An 18,831-nucleotide genomic window follows, 5' to 3' on the forward strand; every position below is an offset into this window, starting at 1 on the left:
TGTGTTATAACGCAGCTTTTGAAAACTGAGGGTTTCATTCTGCATATACAATCTGAACAAAGAGCAAGACAAAACCACGGTTGCAGATTATAATATCAACCTCCTACTGCGAACACCTCCTCACTCTGTCAAGAAGCAAAAAAGAAAAAAAGAAAGAAAACAACCTCTAATCAGAACCAAAGCCTTAGGATATAAATACACTTTTCTCTTTTTTTTTTGTCCCTGTTGAGAAATCCTAGATATCAAAGAGAGCAGAGAACTTAGTCCTATTCTTTCAAGGCAGCTTTGGTGCAGAAACCACTACTTGTGCTCAGTGTAGGTAAGGAAAATAACRTTCTTTAACCCATTGTATCATGGATTTTAACAGTTAACTCTCTTTAGCAAGTTAGTTTGAATATTAYGTTGCCTGGCAGTAGGTACACAGGTTAAAATTAAGGTTAAAATTAATTTCTATTTGTTGTCATGAAATACTACTTTCGTTGACTGTTTTCCCATGTGACCGAGAACAAACATAAGAAGAACATCCTTTAAATCCCCCCCCCCCCCAAAAAAATGAAGCTTGGTCCTAATGCTAGTGAAGCATAGAAGGCACAGCTGTGATGGGCAGTTGACCATTTCATGAGGATTACCACTGATTCTGTAAAGAAAAGGAATTTAGGCCACTGTTTTGTAAGCAGCTAGAAAATATAAACAGTACATTTTGTCAAAATATCAGCAACAGTAAGTCAGAAATTACAGTAAATGAAATCATAATTTAAAATTGTAGAATGATATAATACACCCAATTTGAAAAAACTGAAGACAATAATATCACATTATCACATTCTGCTGCTGAGAGATCAATGTCTTTCAACTTCAGAGTACCAGATTCTCAGTCTCTTTTAAACACCTCATGATTAGATGACAAATACTTGATTTTGATTTATGTTTGCTTACTCTTCACGTAGCCTTTAGCTCAAGACTTCACGCTGTCCTCCCCCATCCCAAGGCAATAGGTTGCAAAAAACTCTGACCAAACTCATTCAGGAAGATTTAGCATATACCATGAGATGTTGGGGAAAGTGATGAATATACTAGTCAGTGCTGTGCATGCTCCGTAGCTCCTTAAGAGCATTCTTTCTCTTTCAAAGCTTTATGATTGGCCAGGCACCTTCATCGGGATTTCTTCAAGTATAAGGAGAAAAGAATGAGAATCAGCTTCTCAGTACATAATTGGTTAAAAACATTCATGGACATAGGATATTATGAAGTTCTAGTAATGTCAAAAACATAGATAATTTTTTAAAATCACACAGCACAGCTTGGTTTTAAGCAATTAAATAAAATAATATAGTTACGGGCTTTTTTTTTTTTTATTATACCCCTCCAGAGGGCCTTACTAGGGACTCTAGGACTAGCCAATCATTGTTGTAATGTAAAAGATGTTTTCTTATAAAAAATTAAGGATAAATGCTGTGACTCCAAGTCACTTGATGCTTTTATAAACACATTTCTTATATTTGAAGAAGAAAAGAAAAATTATTGTACAATTTAATTAACTTTGAACATGACTGAACTAGGCATTTCACAATTTGTAACAGCACTGCTCATTACTGCACATAAGACAGGCATCAAATGCAATATCTCTACAGCAAGGAATTAAATCCGTTGTGGAACTACCAGAATGGAGTAAGTGCTTTAAATTATTTAGTTTTCACTAACCATTCAAACAGCAGAACCTGAACAAGGTGAAATCCAATAAGTAAATCCATAATTTATGCATGAAGCACACCATATTAAATCATAGTTCATGACATACTGAACTCTAAGAAAAAAAAAGTTTGTTGGCTATGAAAGGAAACAGTGCAAAGGGATACTGGTAACAAGAGAAATGAGGATTTCATCTTATCAGTTAAGGTAGCATTAAACAAACAAACAAAAAAGCTGTAATAAAAATATGAGTTTCTGGATCAGGAAAAGAAAATCGAAGTGCCTTGAGAAAGTTACCTTTTCTTTCTATCACAGACACAGTAAAGATTTTACAGTGATTGTAACCACTGCTGAAAATTTAACCTTCATATTTGTTGCCCAACAAAGCTCTTTTTATTTGCAAACAAAGACTGAACTGTCTACTACTACTCAAAGAAGTATTTTCACTTTTAACACTAGAGCCCACAAATAAATACGGCCCTTCTTCTTCTCCAAGACGTGTATTCAGATAATAGCACGCTACGAAGACTATTAGAACAAGACGAAACCAAAAAAACGGCGGCAGCAGCAAGCTCYACGGAGTTACAGCACCTGTCAACATCACGCGTACGGCAACCGGACAAGTGACGTGTACGACAGCCGAGAAAAAGCGGGAAGCACCGTTTCACCGGGAGGGAAACTTTCTCCGCGGCGCAGAGGCGGTGGGACGCGCGGGGCCGCGGGACGCCCCGCACGGCTCCGGCTCCGGCGCGGCGCGAGCGCCGTTGTCAGGCAGGGCGCGGCGCCCGTAACGGCCAACGTTCAAACCGCACGCCGCCGCCGGCCCCGACCCGCGGCCACGGCCCTTTGCGCCGCAGGGTAAATATTCAGAACAGCAGCCAAACCCCTCCACAACACCATGCAAATTTCGGCACACCGCGGAACGCGCGAGCGCCTACGCCGCCGCAGCGCTTCCCGCCGCAGCCGCCGCCGCCCCGCAGCGCAGCGCAGCGCCGCGCCGGGGGGAGACGACGGCGCGCACTGACCTTTCTGCTGCCGGAAGGACTGGATGGAGCCCGAGTGGTGAACCATGGTGCCGCGCCGCAGCCCGCCAGCTCCCACCCGGCGGCAGCGGCGGCAGCGAGGGGCGGRAGCCGAGCGGCGCCGACCGGCCCCGCCCCCGCCGTTGCCTCGGCAACCGTCGGCAGCGGCCTGGCCCCGCCCCACCCCGCCCGGCGCCTGAGCAGCCCCGAGAGCGGCCGGGGCAGCGCCCAAAACCGCCCGGGGGGGGGGGGAAGGTTGGTTTTCCCCGAACCAAGACAAATTCAGTCACTTTCCCCAGTCCCGACTGTCCCTTCAGAGCGCAAGCCGATGGCTGCGGTGTCTGGCCCTCGGATCCCCGTGAGCAGGCGAGCCTGGGCCCCCGCCATCAGCGAGCGGTGTGCGAGGAGGCGCCCGTTAGGGCTCCGCCTCGCAGCTCCCCGACCCCCAGAGCGAGCTACCTTCCCTCCCTGCTCGCTCTCTGGAAACCCTTGCTCTTGCAGAGAAATCGGGTTTTAACGGGGGAGGTAAGGAACGATGAGTACAAATTGCACCTCCTTTACAAATTAATACTGTTTCTTTACATGTGTACATTATAAGTTCGTACTTGAGCCACTTTTTCCTCCTCTTCCCACTATACACTTATTTGTGTCACTGCTATTGTTTCCATAGATGTTTAAAAACTTACAGTTTTAATCCTACTGGTGATAGGTTATACAAAAAAGACACTAAAGTGCACATTCCAGGCCTGAATGGCCCATTTTATTTTCGTTATGTTCTAATGTGACTTTTCTCTACAGTGCATGCCAAGAGGATCATTCACGATAATAAAATATTTAAAACTATACACTTTAATTTCTTCCGCTGTCTCCCTCACTCCTGTTATTCTCTCTGAATTCTGCCATAGTGAGTAAAATTCAACATACTATCATTCAACTTGCATTGAATGTTATGTTTTTATTTTTTCTGCCCCAGCAGTCTGTTTTCTAATTCTCCCAAATTCACAGTCCATCTGATGCTCAGTCAAATATTCCACCCTGTATCTAGTGGTTTCTAGCCTATCTCTTCTTCTCTATTTAGGGATACACAAATTATTTACTAAACTGAAGTTAATTAACTTACCGATTGTAACCTATGAAGTTTATGGCAAATTTGTTTCATTCCCCTAAAGTTCATGGCTCCCSTTGTATGTTAGAAGATGTAATAGAGATTTCCTCTTCTGATAGTAAAGCAAATCTTAAACTTTGCCATAGTTGCCTGGGGTTTGCAGTATACCATCTGCTTAAAAAATTACATGATTGCTGCCCCTGACTACAGGCTGGTCTATACTATAAAGTTGTACTACTTTGGTCTACCATAAAGTTGTACTACTTTGTCTATATCGRTTCAGTTAAACTATCATGATGGATGCATGTATTTTTTTAGTATAAGGATGTTTTCCCACTATGAGAACATACTAAAAAGCTATATATAAACCCATACATCCACACAAGGGCTCTTAGAGGTAAAAAGATAAAATAAAGATTTCATTCTTACCAGGGAGCTATTCTCCAACACTTCTTCTAGAGTATATCAGACATCACTGTTATATAACATGCAGCTGACAGATCCAACTGTTATAATTCAAGAAAAAAAAAGAAATCCTTCTTACCTCCTCAGGATAGCTGACCAAATTTTGTTTCTGTTTGGAACATTTGCAAAAGGCTTGTTGTCAGTTAATTTTAGAAAAGGTGCAGAAGCTATGGTGCTGTGGAGACATTATYCTACTCATTTGTCAGTCTCTGGTGGCTTTCTGCATACTGCACATAATAGATGAGGCATTCCTCTGCACTCCTGCAATCTCAGGCAAACTGCCTCCAGAGCTGCTGGGAACAGCTCTTTCCTGCTGAGAGACAGCCCTGTATCCGTTGTTGCACAGCAGAATAAAGCAAGTGGAGACCAGTCAGGCTGGCTCTCATTGATCAACAAATGCTGGAAAAACAAGAACAGGCCAAAGGACGAGGAAGAATCAAGTCTTTCTTGTTAATGAAGAATCTTTACTTTCAAGCTTTAATGAAGACTTTAGAATGGGTAAGTAGGGATTAAAACTGAAATCTATATCCAGCTAAGAGTCTCTAAGGAAAAGAGCACAAGTATAAAATGCAGTACAATAGTATGAACTTAGTAGATGATAATTATATGTAGTCTGCAAGCAGCAAATATGTTCTTCATTGTACTGGTGTACCCCTTTGTAAGGTTCTAGGCCCTGCCGAACATCCAGTCTTACTTCTCCAAGAGACTTTGGCTGAAACCTCTGATTTGCAGGCAAAGGAGCAAGGTCTGTCCCCAGAAGAAGAGCAGCATATATTCTGCTCCCTTCCTTACCAGAGGGCAACAGGAAGAGGCCAGTTACCTGCTCACATATGATAATACCCTACAAAATGGTGAGGAAAAGTGGTGCAGATAAGCAAAATTACAGCCTAATAGAGGCTATCTCAGGCACCCTCAGCAGAGAGGCTGTCAGCTGTCTGGTACTCCGAGGGCCATCTGTCTGATTGTTGTTCCACATTCCCATACTGGGAGTTATGGAACTCATGAATTCAAACAGATTTATCTGACCCCATTCCTACACAGAACAATGGGGAGAGAAAGTCAGGCTAAGGTAGTGCTCAGAAACCCAGCAGAACCTCAGGACAGAAAAGAGTTATTTTCTACATGTTTCTTAATAATAAAGCTCTATTTTTAGCAGTAGATCGCACACATGCCTGAGACTGCAGATATGACAGCTGAGGGTAAGGTCTGCAACAAGAAGAAAATCTCCACAAAGATGGTTTAAATTAAGTCCTTGACACTATCAACTGAATAAGCTTGATAATGTTTAAATATGATAATATGAGAAACTGGAACAATAATTCCTTGGTAACTAAAGAGAGATCCATCCAATTTTATAGTATTTTTAGAGTGCAGACAACAGAGAACAACTATGAATTGGTGGCTAAGAAATGTAGGAAATGCGTACATTCTTAAGCTTCACATGCACAAGCTAAGTTAGCTCTTAAGCTTGTAATAAATTGAAATAAAAACCTACCCTCACACTCAGTATGTAATGAATACTCTATCTCTAGTTATATTAAGCTAAGGTTCAATTTATTCCTCAGTATAACATTTTATAAACCATTTCTAAAACAGATCAAAACTCTGGACTTAGTGAACAGATCAGGATCAGACAGAATTTAACTTAAACCTTGTATCTTGATAAACCACCAGAACCAAAATCATGACTCAAAAGCTCAAGGTTAAAGTACCCACACATCATCCTGAATTTTCTCATATGTTTGAGTTACTCTGTTTTGACATTAAGATTAACTGTGTTATATAGACAGATTTGCAGACATGCTTTTTCACACAGTAGAGTCTTTGTCAGGGCAGATTAGAAAATAAGAGTTGCTTCTATGGTCTCACTTCATCATTACATGTTTAGCTCTATGCATATCTGTGTTTTTTGGGTTCTGTAGAAATTTTACCTGAAAGGAACAGCAGGACTGAGTCCCCAGATTTACTTTCTAATGCTCAGGGCGTTATTTAGCTAGGAAAACAGGCTGGGAGAGAGAGATGTTTTAAATTAAACTTGGTACTTCCATAATGCTTGTCATGAAGTCATCTGAAATTAAAACTGTTAATTACCCTGTGATAACTGACGTATACCAATTATTTCTTAAGAAATGTAGCCATCTAAAAAATTAATTATAGCCAGCTGTTAACTGTTGCCCAGAAAGTAAACCAAACTTACTCCAAACTTACTCCAACTTACTCATGAAATTCAACAAGTGCAAAATTCTGCCCTGGGAATAACCCCATACATCAATTCAGGCTGAGCAGCAGCCCTGCTGACAAAGACCTGAAGGTTATGGTAAGCACCAGCTTGAATACCAGCCAACTGTACACTCTCATCAGAAATAAAGCAAACCTTAGGAAAAATGTAGCCAGCAGATAAAAGAGTAATTACCCACCTCTACTTGGCACTACTGTGGCTGCACCTTGCAATACTCTGTCTGGCTTTGCCCCATACCCTCTCAATTCAAGAAAAGTGTTAAAAAACTGAGGAAGGTCCAGAAAAGGGCTGCCAGGGTCAGTGTCCTACAGTACGTAAATTGTCAGGAGAAATTGAAGGAACTGGGCTTATTTAATCTGAAAAATAAGCCAAAGAGCTCTAGCAGCCTACAACTACTTGACAATCAGTTATAAAGATGACAGTGCCAAACTCCTCTTAGTGCTAAATGATGTGATTAGTGGCAATAGCCACATCCTATGGTGTGTGAGGTTCGGATTGGACATTAAGAAAAAACATTTTTATGGCATTGATAATGCACCATCAGAACAGGTTACCCACAGAAGTATGAAATATCTATCCTTGAAAGTTCCCAATATTGGGCTTCACCAAGCTATGTCAAGTTATGATTAGACGACCTCCAAAGGTCGTAATAAAAGGTAATAATTAAAAAAAATGCACGGAAGTTGAAACCAGAATAATTCAAATCAGGAGGAATATGCACAATTTTGAATTATTATCGAAACAAACTATGAAGCTGTATAATACTTTTTTATCATTTCTGCAATGGAGGACTTTCATGCACACTTATGCAGCTTATCATTTATTAACCTTAAAATAGCAAGATGATCTCTTTTAGGGAGAGTAGCTCTGTAGTAGTTCTGTACTTTTTTTAAAGCTCAGCATTGCAAAATTCATCTTGGTCAATATTTGCCAATTTTCTTTAGCAGAAAGCTAAAATTATTTGCAAATTTCTGATCTTACTGAAAACAATACAAATTTTGCCATAGAAACTAACCAGATGCGGATGTCCTTCATTAGATTGGCAAAGCTGTCAGTTATTATGGAGAAGATCTGGAAAGCAAGCTAGGAGCAAGCTAAAGTGTGTAGCAGATGAATTAAAAAGTAGAACATTTCTATAAAGATTTTACTTTGTGTTGCTAAGACACTGACCCTTAAAATCTCACTGAATTACATGCATATTTCATTTCTATAGTATTTTAAGAGACCTTTTCTATCTGGGTAGATATATCTTTCTTATATCCACAAGGTCTATCTGTGTTTTCTGTCTGATGTAAAGGATTTGGGCCTTGATTCTGGAGTTCATTCTAATTGCATACTTATTTTTAAGCTTGTGCTCTACAGAGTCATATTTACATATGAAGCATTTCCCTGAATAGAGTTACTTTTCCAATTTTGGCCATATTATCTAGCTTAAATGAGAAACTGAAAGAAATTTACAGTTAATATGTTTAGCACAATTTAATTTCCCTTAGCAAAGAGAATTGATTTTGTTCTAAAATATTTTAGTGAAAATGCCAAAACGTAAGTCTAAAGAGTTCAGTATCTTGAACATGGAACACTAGAATATTCGGAGCAGGCCTTTACAGAAGTGAAAAGATGGTGAGATGTAGGTTTGCTAAAAAATACTTCCATAACAATACAAACAAGTTATAAAGAAAGCACTAGTGTAAAGAAACAGGGGAAGAGGTAAAAGAGAATGGTAGTAGCAGCGTACAACATATGAGCCTATCCAAATTTCCCACATAGGCAACTTCTGCATAGTCATATTTTTCTGTTCTATTATACTACATCTCAGGTTTTTTATCGCACATTTTATCTGAATCAAACAGCAAGAGAGATCACTGTCATCTAACTCAGCAGTACCAGCTACCAAAGTGCTGCAATGTAATTCTGTTTTTGAATAGTCAAGTGAAGAAAAGAAAAAAAAAAAGAGACTAAAAAATCACTAACAGCATCAACAATAATTATATATTGTTTAATTTATGTTTCCACTGTTTAGATCTATTTTGCAAATCAGTGCATCTTTTCTTTAATACCACGCTCAGGGTAGGAGTTGAGAGTGACAGCAGCAGAAACTGAAATTTTCAGAAACAAGATATTGACATAGTCCTTAGGTAGTAAGTCTAAATTCACAGCAAGGAAAAGGACTTCTTATTTAGGCATTTGTTCCTATATTTACCACTGTTTTTTGGCTGATGAGCTCCTTAGCTTAGAGGTCAGCCCTCTATTGCTGCTTAGTGGATTTCTGACAGCCAAGTCTTTCAACAAGCTTCAAGCTAGTTCTTTTTAGTACTTGTTATTTCTTATTAGTTGTGTTTTCTTTGGCCATGTACCTGCTCTTCTTCCCAACTATAATTTTGTACCTGTTCACTCCTACAAAAGTCAAGACAAGAGCCCTTATAAGCTATTAAAAGGATCAGGAAGAACAGGAAAAATTAGGAGGAATGAACATGTTCTATAAGCATAGCCAGCTACTTTTTAAATATGTAAAGTCTCTATTTGCATGCCATTTGGCTATTTCTATGCCATCAAGATAGAAACCGTACAGCAACAGTACATGGGTTTGACATGGTACCTTGCACATGTGGGAAAAGTGAAGTTCCTTGATACGGTTCATTCATGGGAGGCAGTCTTGCCTGCTATGCATTTCTTTACAGAACTCAAGGCAGCAAAGTCCCAGTCCACAACTAAAAGTCCCAGGCATTACAGGAATACAGACAATAAAATATTTCAACCAAAACATCAGTATTTGCTCTTGGCAGCAGCTAGCCCAGTAACATCATATCACTGCATAGCAGCAGCAGGCTTTTCCTTTCCAAACTGTATAAAACTGAATTGATCAGACTAGGGTTCAGATATGGTAATTTTACTTTTAAATTTATCTCACAGCATGCCTGCATTCCTTGTCAGCCAACCTGCCATTTTCCAAAGCAAAAGAAACTACTGAGTATTTCTTCAAAGATGCTATTTCTTCTTTGCAACATCATCAACAAAATCATAACAGAATGTTTCAATTAGCATCTTCACAGAAATTTTCTTCTTCATTATCATACCCACATGCAGCTAGAGGTCTTATTTCCTGCTACATGACTAGATGCTTTCCTAGTTGCACAATCCTAAAATAGGTGCTATGTCCTAATTCCAGCTCTGCTGCTAGAACTAGGGAATGTATCTGTACTTTCTCTGATAGCAGCATCTGAGAGTGGATCCACGCCAAACATGTGAGCTGCAGGCCCCCACRCGTACTTACAATGCATCAATCACCTCTCCATCATTTTGAAGGAAGCATACTGGGGTGGGTTCTCCATCCTACAGACTTCTGGATTCTACCGCTGCAGAACTTGCCTGGCTTGTCTGTCCCATGGGACTCCTGCCTCCTGGTATTAATGCTCTAAACAATGTTTTGTATGGAAAGTACTATGGTGCTATCTCACCTAGAGAGCTTATATTCTGACCTGGGAAAGATCTACACCATTACGTAACAAGAAAATAAGCAATACTGCAGATGCTTTTTATAATGTTGATATCTTTTGGTGTCCTTAAACCTATGAAATCTAGCATCCAATCCAGGTGCAATAATGTGGGCTTCTTTTTTTAAACTATTGGCTGTTTTTCTTTTCATTACTGAGCCATTTCAGTGCTTTGTTCCACAATTGAGTCTTCTATTCACAAAACCTTTGACAGAAATGTTGCGTATGATTTTTCAAACATAATGTATTTATGATCACAAATTCCTTTAATTTGTCATGATTTGTCACCTGGCTGAAAATTTCAAATTAGAAAAAAGTTTATGTATTTCTGTTTTAGGAGTCATGAAAGAAAAAATGTTTTCAGCATTTTAATACTGTCTTAATGAATTTACAACCCAGACAGTCAAAAGAAGGCATTAGTGAATGGCACCAGGAAAAAAATTAAACATCAGCAAGAGGGTGATGGGAGAGGATTACTTTTCTAATCTACAAACACCATACTAATTTAATGGCACTGTCCTAGACTACATGTTAGCTAAAAAGACTTGAGTCAAATAAGTTGTAAATGCTTCCAAGGCTGTATTTTAATAGATATCTAGATTTGACCTTGTTCCTATGCATACGCAGATAGTCTATTCAAATCTGTAAAAACATGACTTATCTTCAGTAAGTCTTTTTGCCCTCCCCCCCTCCAATTTAAATTTTTCCTTTCAGTTTCAGGAAATATTATATTTCTTCAGTTTTCTAATCTTGAATCTTTTATATTTAAGAGATGTCATGCATTGAAAAAATGACTTGTGTGTGGCTGCAGAAACATAATACCAAAATTCAGACAACTTCATACACCTTTAGGTATAATTTTCTAAGCTATGRAAGTGGAATAAAGGTGTTCTCTGAAGAAGGCATTTCCAAGTCAACTTTCTCTTTTTTTCATCTTCTTTTAAATGGTATTTGGAGAACTTGTGGAAGTGTGCAAATGTCAATGTAAGGGATAAAATAGTTTTTGTTTTTTTCTGAGAGAAAAATGGCATTTCTCTTTTTGTTTTTACAGTGGACAGATGGGCACAGAGCAGTTTTAACATTTCTTTCTTCAGACAAAGCAAACTGTAAGCCAAATTTAGTCAAAGCAAATTGTACCTCCCTTCTTCTTGCTTTTTCCTTACAAGACAGCTATGCAAGAAACATGGCATACTTTCATATCATTTCAGTGTGGGATGAGCAGATGAAGGAATACCTATAGGAACTACTCGATGCGAGGTAGGAAAGGAATTCACCTGGACACCTGTGGGTGGGTAAAGTGACCAGCTACGCCAGGAGCCCCCTTGCAAGGAGCAGCTTCTGCCTTCCCTCTGACTGCAGCAAACAAATAAGGATGAGGGATGCTTCTTCCCAAATCTACTTGCACCATTTGGATTACTAAGCTTATTAGGAAGTTTTCGCAATATAGTTTTAGAGTTTCTGGTGGAGGAGTGGGGGAGAGGAAGAAGTCTAAGAGTGCCTAAGGAGTTTGGAGCTCAAGACTGGATGAAAGGCCATGAAACTTTTACCTTTATTTCTTTAGGAACTTTGAACTATCTTCATTTCACTTAATAACACAAATGACAGTACTAAAATGATGCATATAAATTGAGTTACTGAATAACTGAATCTATCATCCGTTTAAATTCAGTTCAAGTTTTCAGGCTTGCTTCATGCTACTGGCTCCATTTGTTTATAGTAGCCTGCAGACCTGAATTAACAGAAAGCTGGAAGCACTGTATATAATATCCTTGATTTAAATATAACTGATTATTTACCTTTAAATTAGTAGGACAATTTAGGGACACAATTTTTCCAGAATACATTTTTAAATTTATTTCACATGAAAGCCTTTTAACAGCTATTCAGTACCTGGTTTTGAACAACCTGAAATAGGCTGATTATTTTCAAAGTGAAATTGCACACTGTGAAATTGCATATATTGTTCTTCATAAAGTGGTCTTAAATTAAGCAAATAATTGTGTGTGCACAGATACAGCTTCCTGAGTCTACTTTTTATTTTTTGTATTAGGTTAGATTCTAGCCATTAAAAATCTTTAGCCATCATTTAGCCAGAATCTAGCCATTAAAAATCCAATGTTTTTGTAAGGCAAATATTCATGATTATTTTATTAGTATTAAATYACACTGATTAATCATACAGTACTTCATTGTTTTTGTAAATTATTCATGACAGTTACTCTGAAAATGTATTCATGTAAATTAAAAACTTTTTTAAAAAGCTTATCTGTAAGAGACTAGCAGTTTTGATATCTCAATTTATTTGCATGCATTTTATTTCTTAAGAAACATATCTTTGGTAGTGTATGAAGAGGCATGAGTAATCAGTTCTATTTTCACAGTTATCACAAAAAGAAGAAAAAATCAGTATGTACCTACTTGCTCATATGTAGCAGTTTGATTTCACAGGCTTTAAAATGGTATGTCTCAACAGCTTGTTCATTTGAGTTCAACAGTTGGTAGTGGTCCTTATAAGCAAGCATCGTTCCTGAGCATTACTGCTCCGAAACACTGCTGCAGAAGTAATATGAGCTGATCAACAGTATTGTATCTCATTTCAGCATCATAAAGAACTATACAAAACAGATAAACTCCCAAGGTCATAAAAATATTTGTCAGAGGCTCAACAAACCCAAGGCAAAGTCTGAAAGTTATTTTGACACACTCATTTTAACTTCTTACTTTAGAAATCTACCCAACAGTTTTGAACTTGAAATCGATAGATGTCATTTCCCTCTACRAATTGAAAACAAGAGATTTATAGTACTTCTATAGCTTGTCATTGCCCAAATCCAAGTGGTGCAGTTCCTCAGCATGAAACCGCCAAGTCACCTCAGTCTTTCTGCCACACACTTCTTGTTTCACTGTTTATCTCAAAAGCACATACTGGCAACTGCAGAAGTGCTTGATAGCTTTGTGATGGGCACAGAGAGCTTTAATAACATCTTATTTGTTTTTGAAAATATGAATATTGAAGTATTCTTTCTTTTACACTTTTAGAAGTGTAAAGAAATCATATTTCTGTGAAACTACATTAGCTCAGTTACAAGCATTCATTGTGACACTTGATTCAGTTCYCCCAAATACTCTAAGCAGAAAGCTCAAGAATCCCCAACACAGTCTGCATGCAAAGGAAAGGAGGATAACCTGGCAAACATAGCCCAAATACTTCAGAAAAGCCAATAGATCAGAAAAGATTCAGACATTTTACCATCTATTTTAGGTTTCCAAAAAGCAGCATCATATTTTTAACTACTTAAGGAAAATCGCTGACAAAACCTAATTTTCTAGCTCAGTTAAGAGATACAAACTGATGTGACTGAAGCAAGACATACTGGAACCTAAGAAGAAAAAATGGTGAGGTGCTTATGGTGAGGTACCATGAGCACTAAAGGAATATTCAAAAGGAACATTTTATGAAAGGTAGTTCACATCATTAGCATAGTTTTAGTTTTAAACAACTATTATCCCAAATGCAAAGTGCCGTGTGTTCCCATGTCTCTGCTGTTAATGGTTTTACAAGTCAAACACAGCTTAATTCAACATCAGCTAAGAATTTTACCTGGGAAACTTTCTGGCTGCAAAATCCCTAGTCAATAAATGCTGGACACTGAAGAACAGCCTCGGGGAACCCGGAGGGTTCTGACAACCCGATACGGCTCGGGTAGCTCAGGCTCCATCTGCGAACTGTCACGAAGTCGAAGTCTGCGTAGGTGTTTATGTGCAGGTATAGTTATATGAACACACACATGTAAGTATCTCTCACTACTTTTTCCAGAAAACACCTACACCAACACAGAAAGTTTTAAAATACTGAACTATAGAGTACAGCAGGGGATTGCTTAGGGATTTAAGGTTCTTCTGGGAAAGGCAGTTGGAAGTGGGGAAAGGAGACAGTGGGACAGCAATCTTCAGAGCAAATCATTACATTTTTTTCTCACCGCTCTTTGCCAGCTCTCAATCTCTAAATATATTATTCTTTAAGTTATGCTATGGAATCTAGGGAAAAAAAAAWATGAGATACTTGGCATAATTCTAAGCACTTATTCTGTTTACACTAACTCTCATTGTAGCAGCAATGAAAGCCATGAGTTTTGCAATTAGTAGTTGATTGACAAAAGGCAGCAAAAAAGATGTCAAGAAACTATCCTAACCTGGTACCCCACATTGATTCTGCTTTTTAGTCCACTGGATCCTAACAGACAAACACAAATCTGTTGTCCAGTATTTCCGGAATATAGTTCGTAACAGTATCTGATGCCATTGTTTTCAAATGTGAATTTTGCTTCCGAATGAAAAATGGTTCCAATCATATGACTGGCTGCCAAAACGCTTCCAGTGGCACAACGATGCTGGAGCTAGAGGGAGGAGGCTGCCAGAACTGCCCYTTCAGCCACAGCCAGCTTCCAGCTGATGGCGAAAGGGCTCAGGGCAGCAGGGTGCCGGGGATCTAGCGCTGTGCAGCAAAGATCCTCACACCTGACATGGAAAGTAATCCCGTCACAGCAACTGGTGGAATAGATGAGTTGCACATATTTTTTTCTCATCCCCAACTTTAATGATTCACAGCCATGACAGCTTACTGAGTAACATGAGCCTTATTTTTTGATTCATTAACATCTCTATTCAAAGTGACCCGTGTCCATTTTTAGTCATATTTGTACTGTTACAGTGACATCCACTGGCCACTTTAGATAACATCAGGTTATTTTCCACCTGAATAGGACTTTGTTATTAAACTGATAGTGACTTTAAATACCTAAATGGATTTTTTGAGAATTAAATACATAAATCTGACTGTCCATTTTCCAGTGAAACATCGATTATTTCAGAAATTATGATACCTTAGTACCACACAGTTTACATTAAAGCCTATTCTCCTGAGGTAAGGTTAAAAAATAAAACAAAACCAAGCATAGCAGCAAAATAAAACTAATCTGAATTTATTTAATGGTCTATTAGGATTTATATCTCATGGAATCAGAAATAACCATTATAAAGAAATGTTAATGATAAGCAGATATTTATTTATCCTGAAGAAATTTGCTTTTCAGTCATTCATTCTTCAAGAAAATAATAATGTAGAATTTCTTGTCATTTTAGAATTGAGCTCAATTCTGGATATTTCCAAACTGAATTTTTTTTTTTACTGGGGCAAATTTATATGAGATATAAAGGTAGTATCATAACAATACAATGACAGTAGCATGATAAACAATAGCAAGAACATGTAATGTGTCTCTAGTAGGGAGAGCGAGAAGCAGAAGAAATCCACCCCGTTAARGATCTGCTGACACTTTAAACTTGGTAGTTTGCAGGATATTTACTTCCCTCCCAGACAGTCAATTGTATGAAAAATGAGGTGAAAGTAAGACTTGGAAAAAAGATTTTGCAGGTTGTTGATGGTTCATGAAAGAATTAAATGGAAAAGGAAATAAAAGAAAACATTCGTGCATAAAAACAATCTTTACATCTTCTCATATTCTGAACAAAATATTACAAAACCAGAATAAACCTAAAAGAATTAATGTAACTTTGTAGTTAGCATTTTCAGAAATACTTGAAAGGAATTAAAAATTTTTCACCGTTCTTTTAAAAACTAGTGCTCTGGTGTCTGCTCTCTTCCCTCTCCCCCCCAAAAGACAAACCACAGTGTGCTCTCTGCAAAGTGTCTATCCTGTTAGGAATGTACACAAATAAAGACAATGCCTAGTGCTACAAACATTGGGTATCTGGACTGTGAGGACCACCCTGGCAACATGTGCTGGGGGCAGGAAAAGCCAAGGAGAGTGGTAATAATATAAATCAGTTARTCTTGGTGTTGATGGATCATTCTGTAGGAAGGGAGTCACAACGGAGAAACTGTTTACACTGCAAAAAGGGATCTATGTTCACAGAAAAGAACAGCAGATGAGAACGGGAGGTAAGTGAGGAATGTAGGCTAGGACAGTTGAGCTTTATTCTGACATTTCTTTTTAATCTTTTGTCAGTACTGGAGAAATAAAATGTGCAAAGCAATGATAAAGTATGGTGGGAAGAAAATGCTCTTTGATATCTAGCTGCAACAAGCTGTTTGAATACGAGGCGCTTGCCATTTTTATGCCACTGCTTTGTCTGAGATGCAGATTTCAGAAGAGGCATCAGGAGGAGTAAATATGCTGCAGTTTCCCAGAGTACCTTGGATTTATTTCAGATAGTTCAGTTATTTATTTGTGTAGATAAAAGAAAAAGGCCTGCTCAGAGAAGTGCTGACTGCTCTTCCTTCTTTGCAGGATTAGCACAAGCTGTCTGTATGCTTGTACAACTTTATCAGTCTAGCATCTAAGCATTTCACACACACAGATGTATTTATTCTTCTCAAAAATCGGTAAGAGATCTTGAAGGAGCCTATGAAGTATAACCAATAAACATAACAATAAACATAACAATAACATCTACCAGATTTTCCCATTCCCAGGTGAGCTGGGAGTAGACTATTGCTTGTAAAATGAAGGAGCTGATGGGAACTATGCCACCCTCACAGGAAACTCTGCTCCTATATCTTTATTTGGTCTCATTCAAAAAAATATCGAACCATTCATTGTTGCTAATTTTTGTGTTTCATCTACAACTCCACATTTTGAAAGAGACACCACTAGGCAAAAATCTCAGCTTTTATTTCCTTTGAAAGCAGAAGCCGCCAAAACCTGAAATCACAACCAAGAGTGATATATATCAAAATACAAGCAATTACAAAGAACACTAACTTAAAAAATGTGTAACCAGCCATGACCCATGAGTTCTGTCTTCTGGGGATCAGCAATGCTAAGTGTTACACCTATTTTAACAAGCAGTAGATTGAGGGAAAGAAAGATATTAAGAGCCAAATTTTCAAAGCAGCTCAGGTGTTTCCTTCCTATGCCTTCCTTGCCTTGGATCCCTCTGTCTGGGCTCTATCCCCCACTTAGGCATTTAGTTCTAGCTTTTCCTCTCCTTCTCATTAGTTATTAATGGCACTCTATCTACCAGCACTGAACAACCACAAATCTCATGATTAATGTTCTCCTAGAAAGTATAAGAAATAATTCAAATCTGTGCTCTCCCTGATTCCATTTCACACCAATTAAATATTTATGTGACCACAGGATAAAATATTTGATGATCTGTGATTTCAGCTGGGTGAAAATTGCTGCTATGATAAATACTTAATAATTTATATAAGCAGTACCTCTTAAAATAACTCCAGCAAGATAAAAGGAAACATCTGGCAGATAGRAGACACCTGGAATTTGGAAGGTTTACACTCAGCTATATGCTCTGAAACTAGCACTCAATGCATCTTTCAAGATCACAGCGTTGTCCCCCTGCTGTCACAGACAGCTATGACAGCTTCTACATTTTTCTTTCCACGGCCAGTGACCTACCTGGCTGCTCTGCTGAAGTGGGAATGCYGGTATGCTGTTGCATACAAGCTAAAAGCCTGAAAAAGTTTCTTGAGTAGCTGTGCTCTGTATGAGTTACATTCAGCTGAGTTTTGTGTAAACATGCTGACAGCACCAGGCTCCAACAGTGAAATAGGCAGGGGGCTGCCTGCCTCCAGGGCTCAGGGTGATCTGAGTATATCTGCTTATAGAAATGCAAACYAGGGCAGAAACTTAGGTGGATACAGGCCTTATGTGGCTTTAAGAAGGCCAGCAAAGTCTAAAAGGAGGTTAAGTTCCCTTTTCCATATAGTTCTAAATGATTTGTGGAATATCTTTGCAAAAACCTCTCTTGGATATCTCAAATGCCATCTTTCCTGTTAGCATCTACAAAGAGAAAGACACATTTGGAGAGGGAAATAAATGTAAACTACCTGAATGGTGTTTGTAATTACTAGCTAGATTGGTTAAACACACAGGCATGTAAACACGTGCAAATCCCTTATGATCCTTTAACACGAAGGAATAGAGGAGTATTCCAAATATACATAGATTGTAAGCTACAAAGGTGAAAAATGAAACAAATACAGAATGTGGAAACTATATGAAATTAAATATTAGAAAGTATAAAGAAGAAACTAAATACCTACAAAGACAGATATGAAAGCAAAATTTTATATGGAAACAGAAGATAGGTAAGATTTGCTTATAGACTTTATTACTGTGTATATATATTTCTAAATACTCCAAATATTTGAAAAACACAGTGTTCCCACCTCTAGAAAAAAAGCCAGTGACCAGCAGCTTCTTCCTTTGTGAAGACAGCATTAAGGTTAAAGCTTTTTGAAAGATTAGAACAATAAAAAAAAGACATGATTTTTCATAAAATGAGATTTCCTATACTCCGACTTAATTTATGAGCAGGACAATAAGGAAAAGTTGGGGTCAAGGCAAATGTTTACACTAAGGTTATATGTAATTACTTGAGCATCTGCTATACCTAGCATCTAAGTAACAAATTTATTGTCAGAGCTAAGCTAAGAAAGGATCATACAGAATTTGGATAACAAACATTACTGGTAGCACAGAAATTCTTAGGCCTGATCTGCTCTAGAGATAAATTAGGATGGTACAGTAACACAGATTTGTCTTCCTTTTATTTTATTGCAGAAATTGATGAATCGTAAATGGAGGACAGAGTGGGAGAAAAAAAAAAGGATATTAGGTGTCTAAATACTAATTATGGGACATTAATTGTCTTAATAATTTACATGGTTTACAACTGTCTAAACAAACAGTGAACAACTGTCTAAATAGTGGTCTTACTCAGTGTGATGAGGAAGGCAGTCAAATATCTACAGTACGGGACAATATATCCCTT

At 38.2% G+C, this 18,831-nt stretch overlaps 1 protein-coding gene across 4 annotated transcripts in view; it reads right to left on the minus strand.

Moving 5' to 3' along the window:
- The window catches only part of ANO3 (anoctamin 3), a 226,587-nt gene that overhangs the window by 153,456 nt on the left and 54,300 nt on the right, over nt 1–18,831 (minus strand). The window contains exon 1 of one of the 4 annotated variants that reach the window (XM_026073104.1): nt 2,715–2,816. The exons of the other annotated variants lie outside the window; for them this stretch is intronic. Within the exon in view, the coding sequence (XP_025928889.1) occupies nt 2,715–2,760 (46 nt within the window). The 5' untranslated portion in view covers nt 2,761–2,816. Of the gene's footprint in view, nt 1–2,714; nt 2,817–18,831 lie in introns of those variants that run through there. 4 annotated transcript variants of the gene reach the window in all.

The sequence above is a fragment of the Apteryx rowi genome, unplaced genomic scaffold (assembly GCF_003343035.1).
Source record: "Apteryx rowi isolate R43461 unplaced genomic scaffold, aptRow1 scaffold_360, whole genome shotgun sequence".
Classification (NCBI taxonomy): domain Eukaryota; kingdom Metazoa; phylum Chordata; class Aves; order Apterygiformes; family Apterygidae; genus Apteryx; species Apteryx rowi.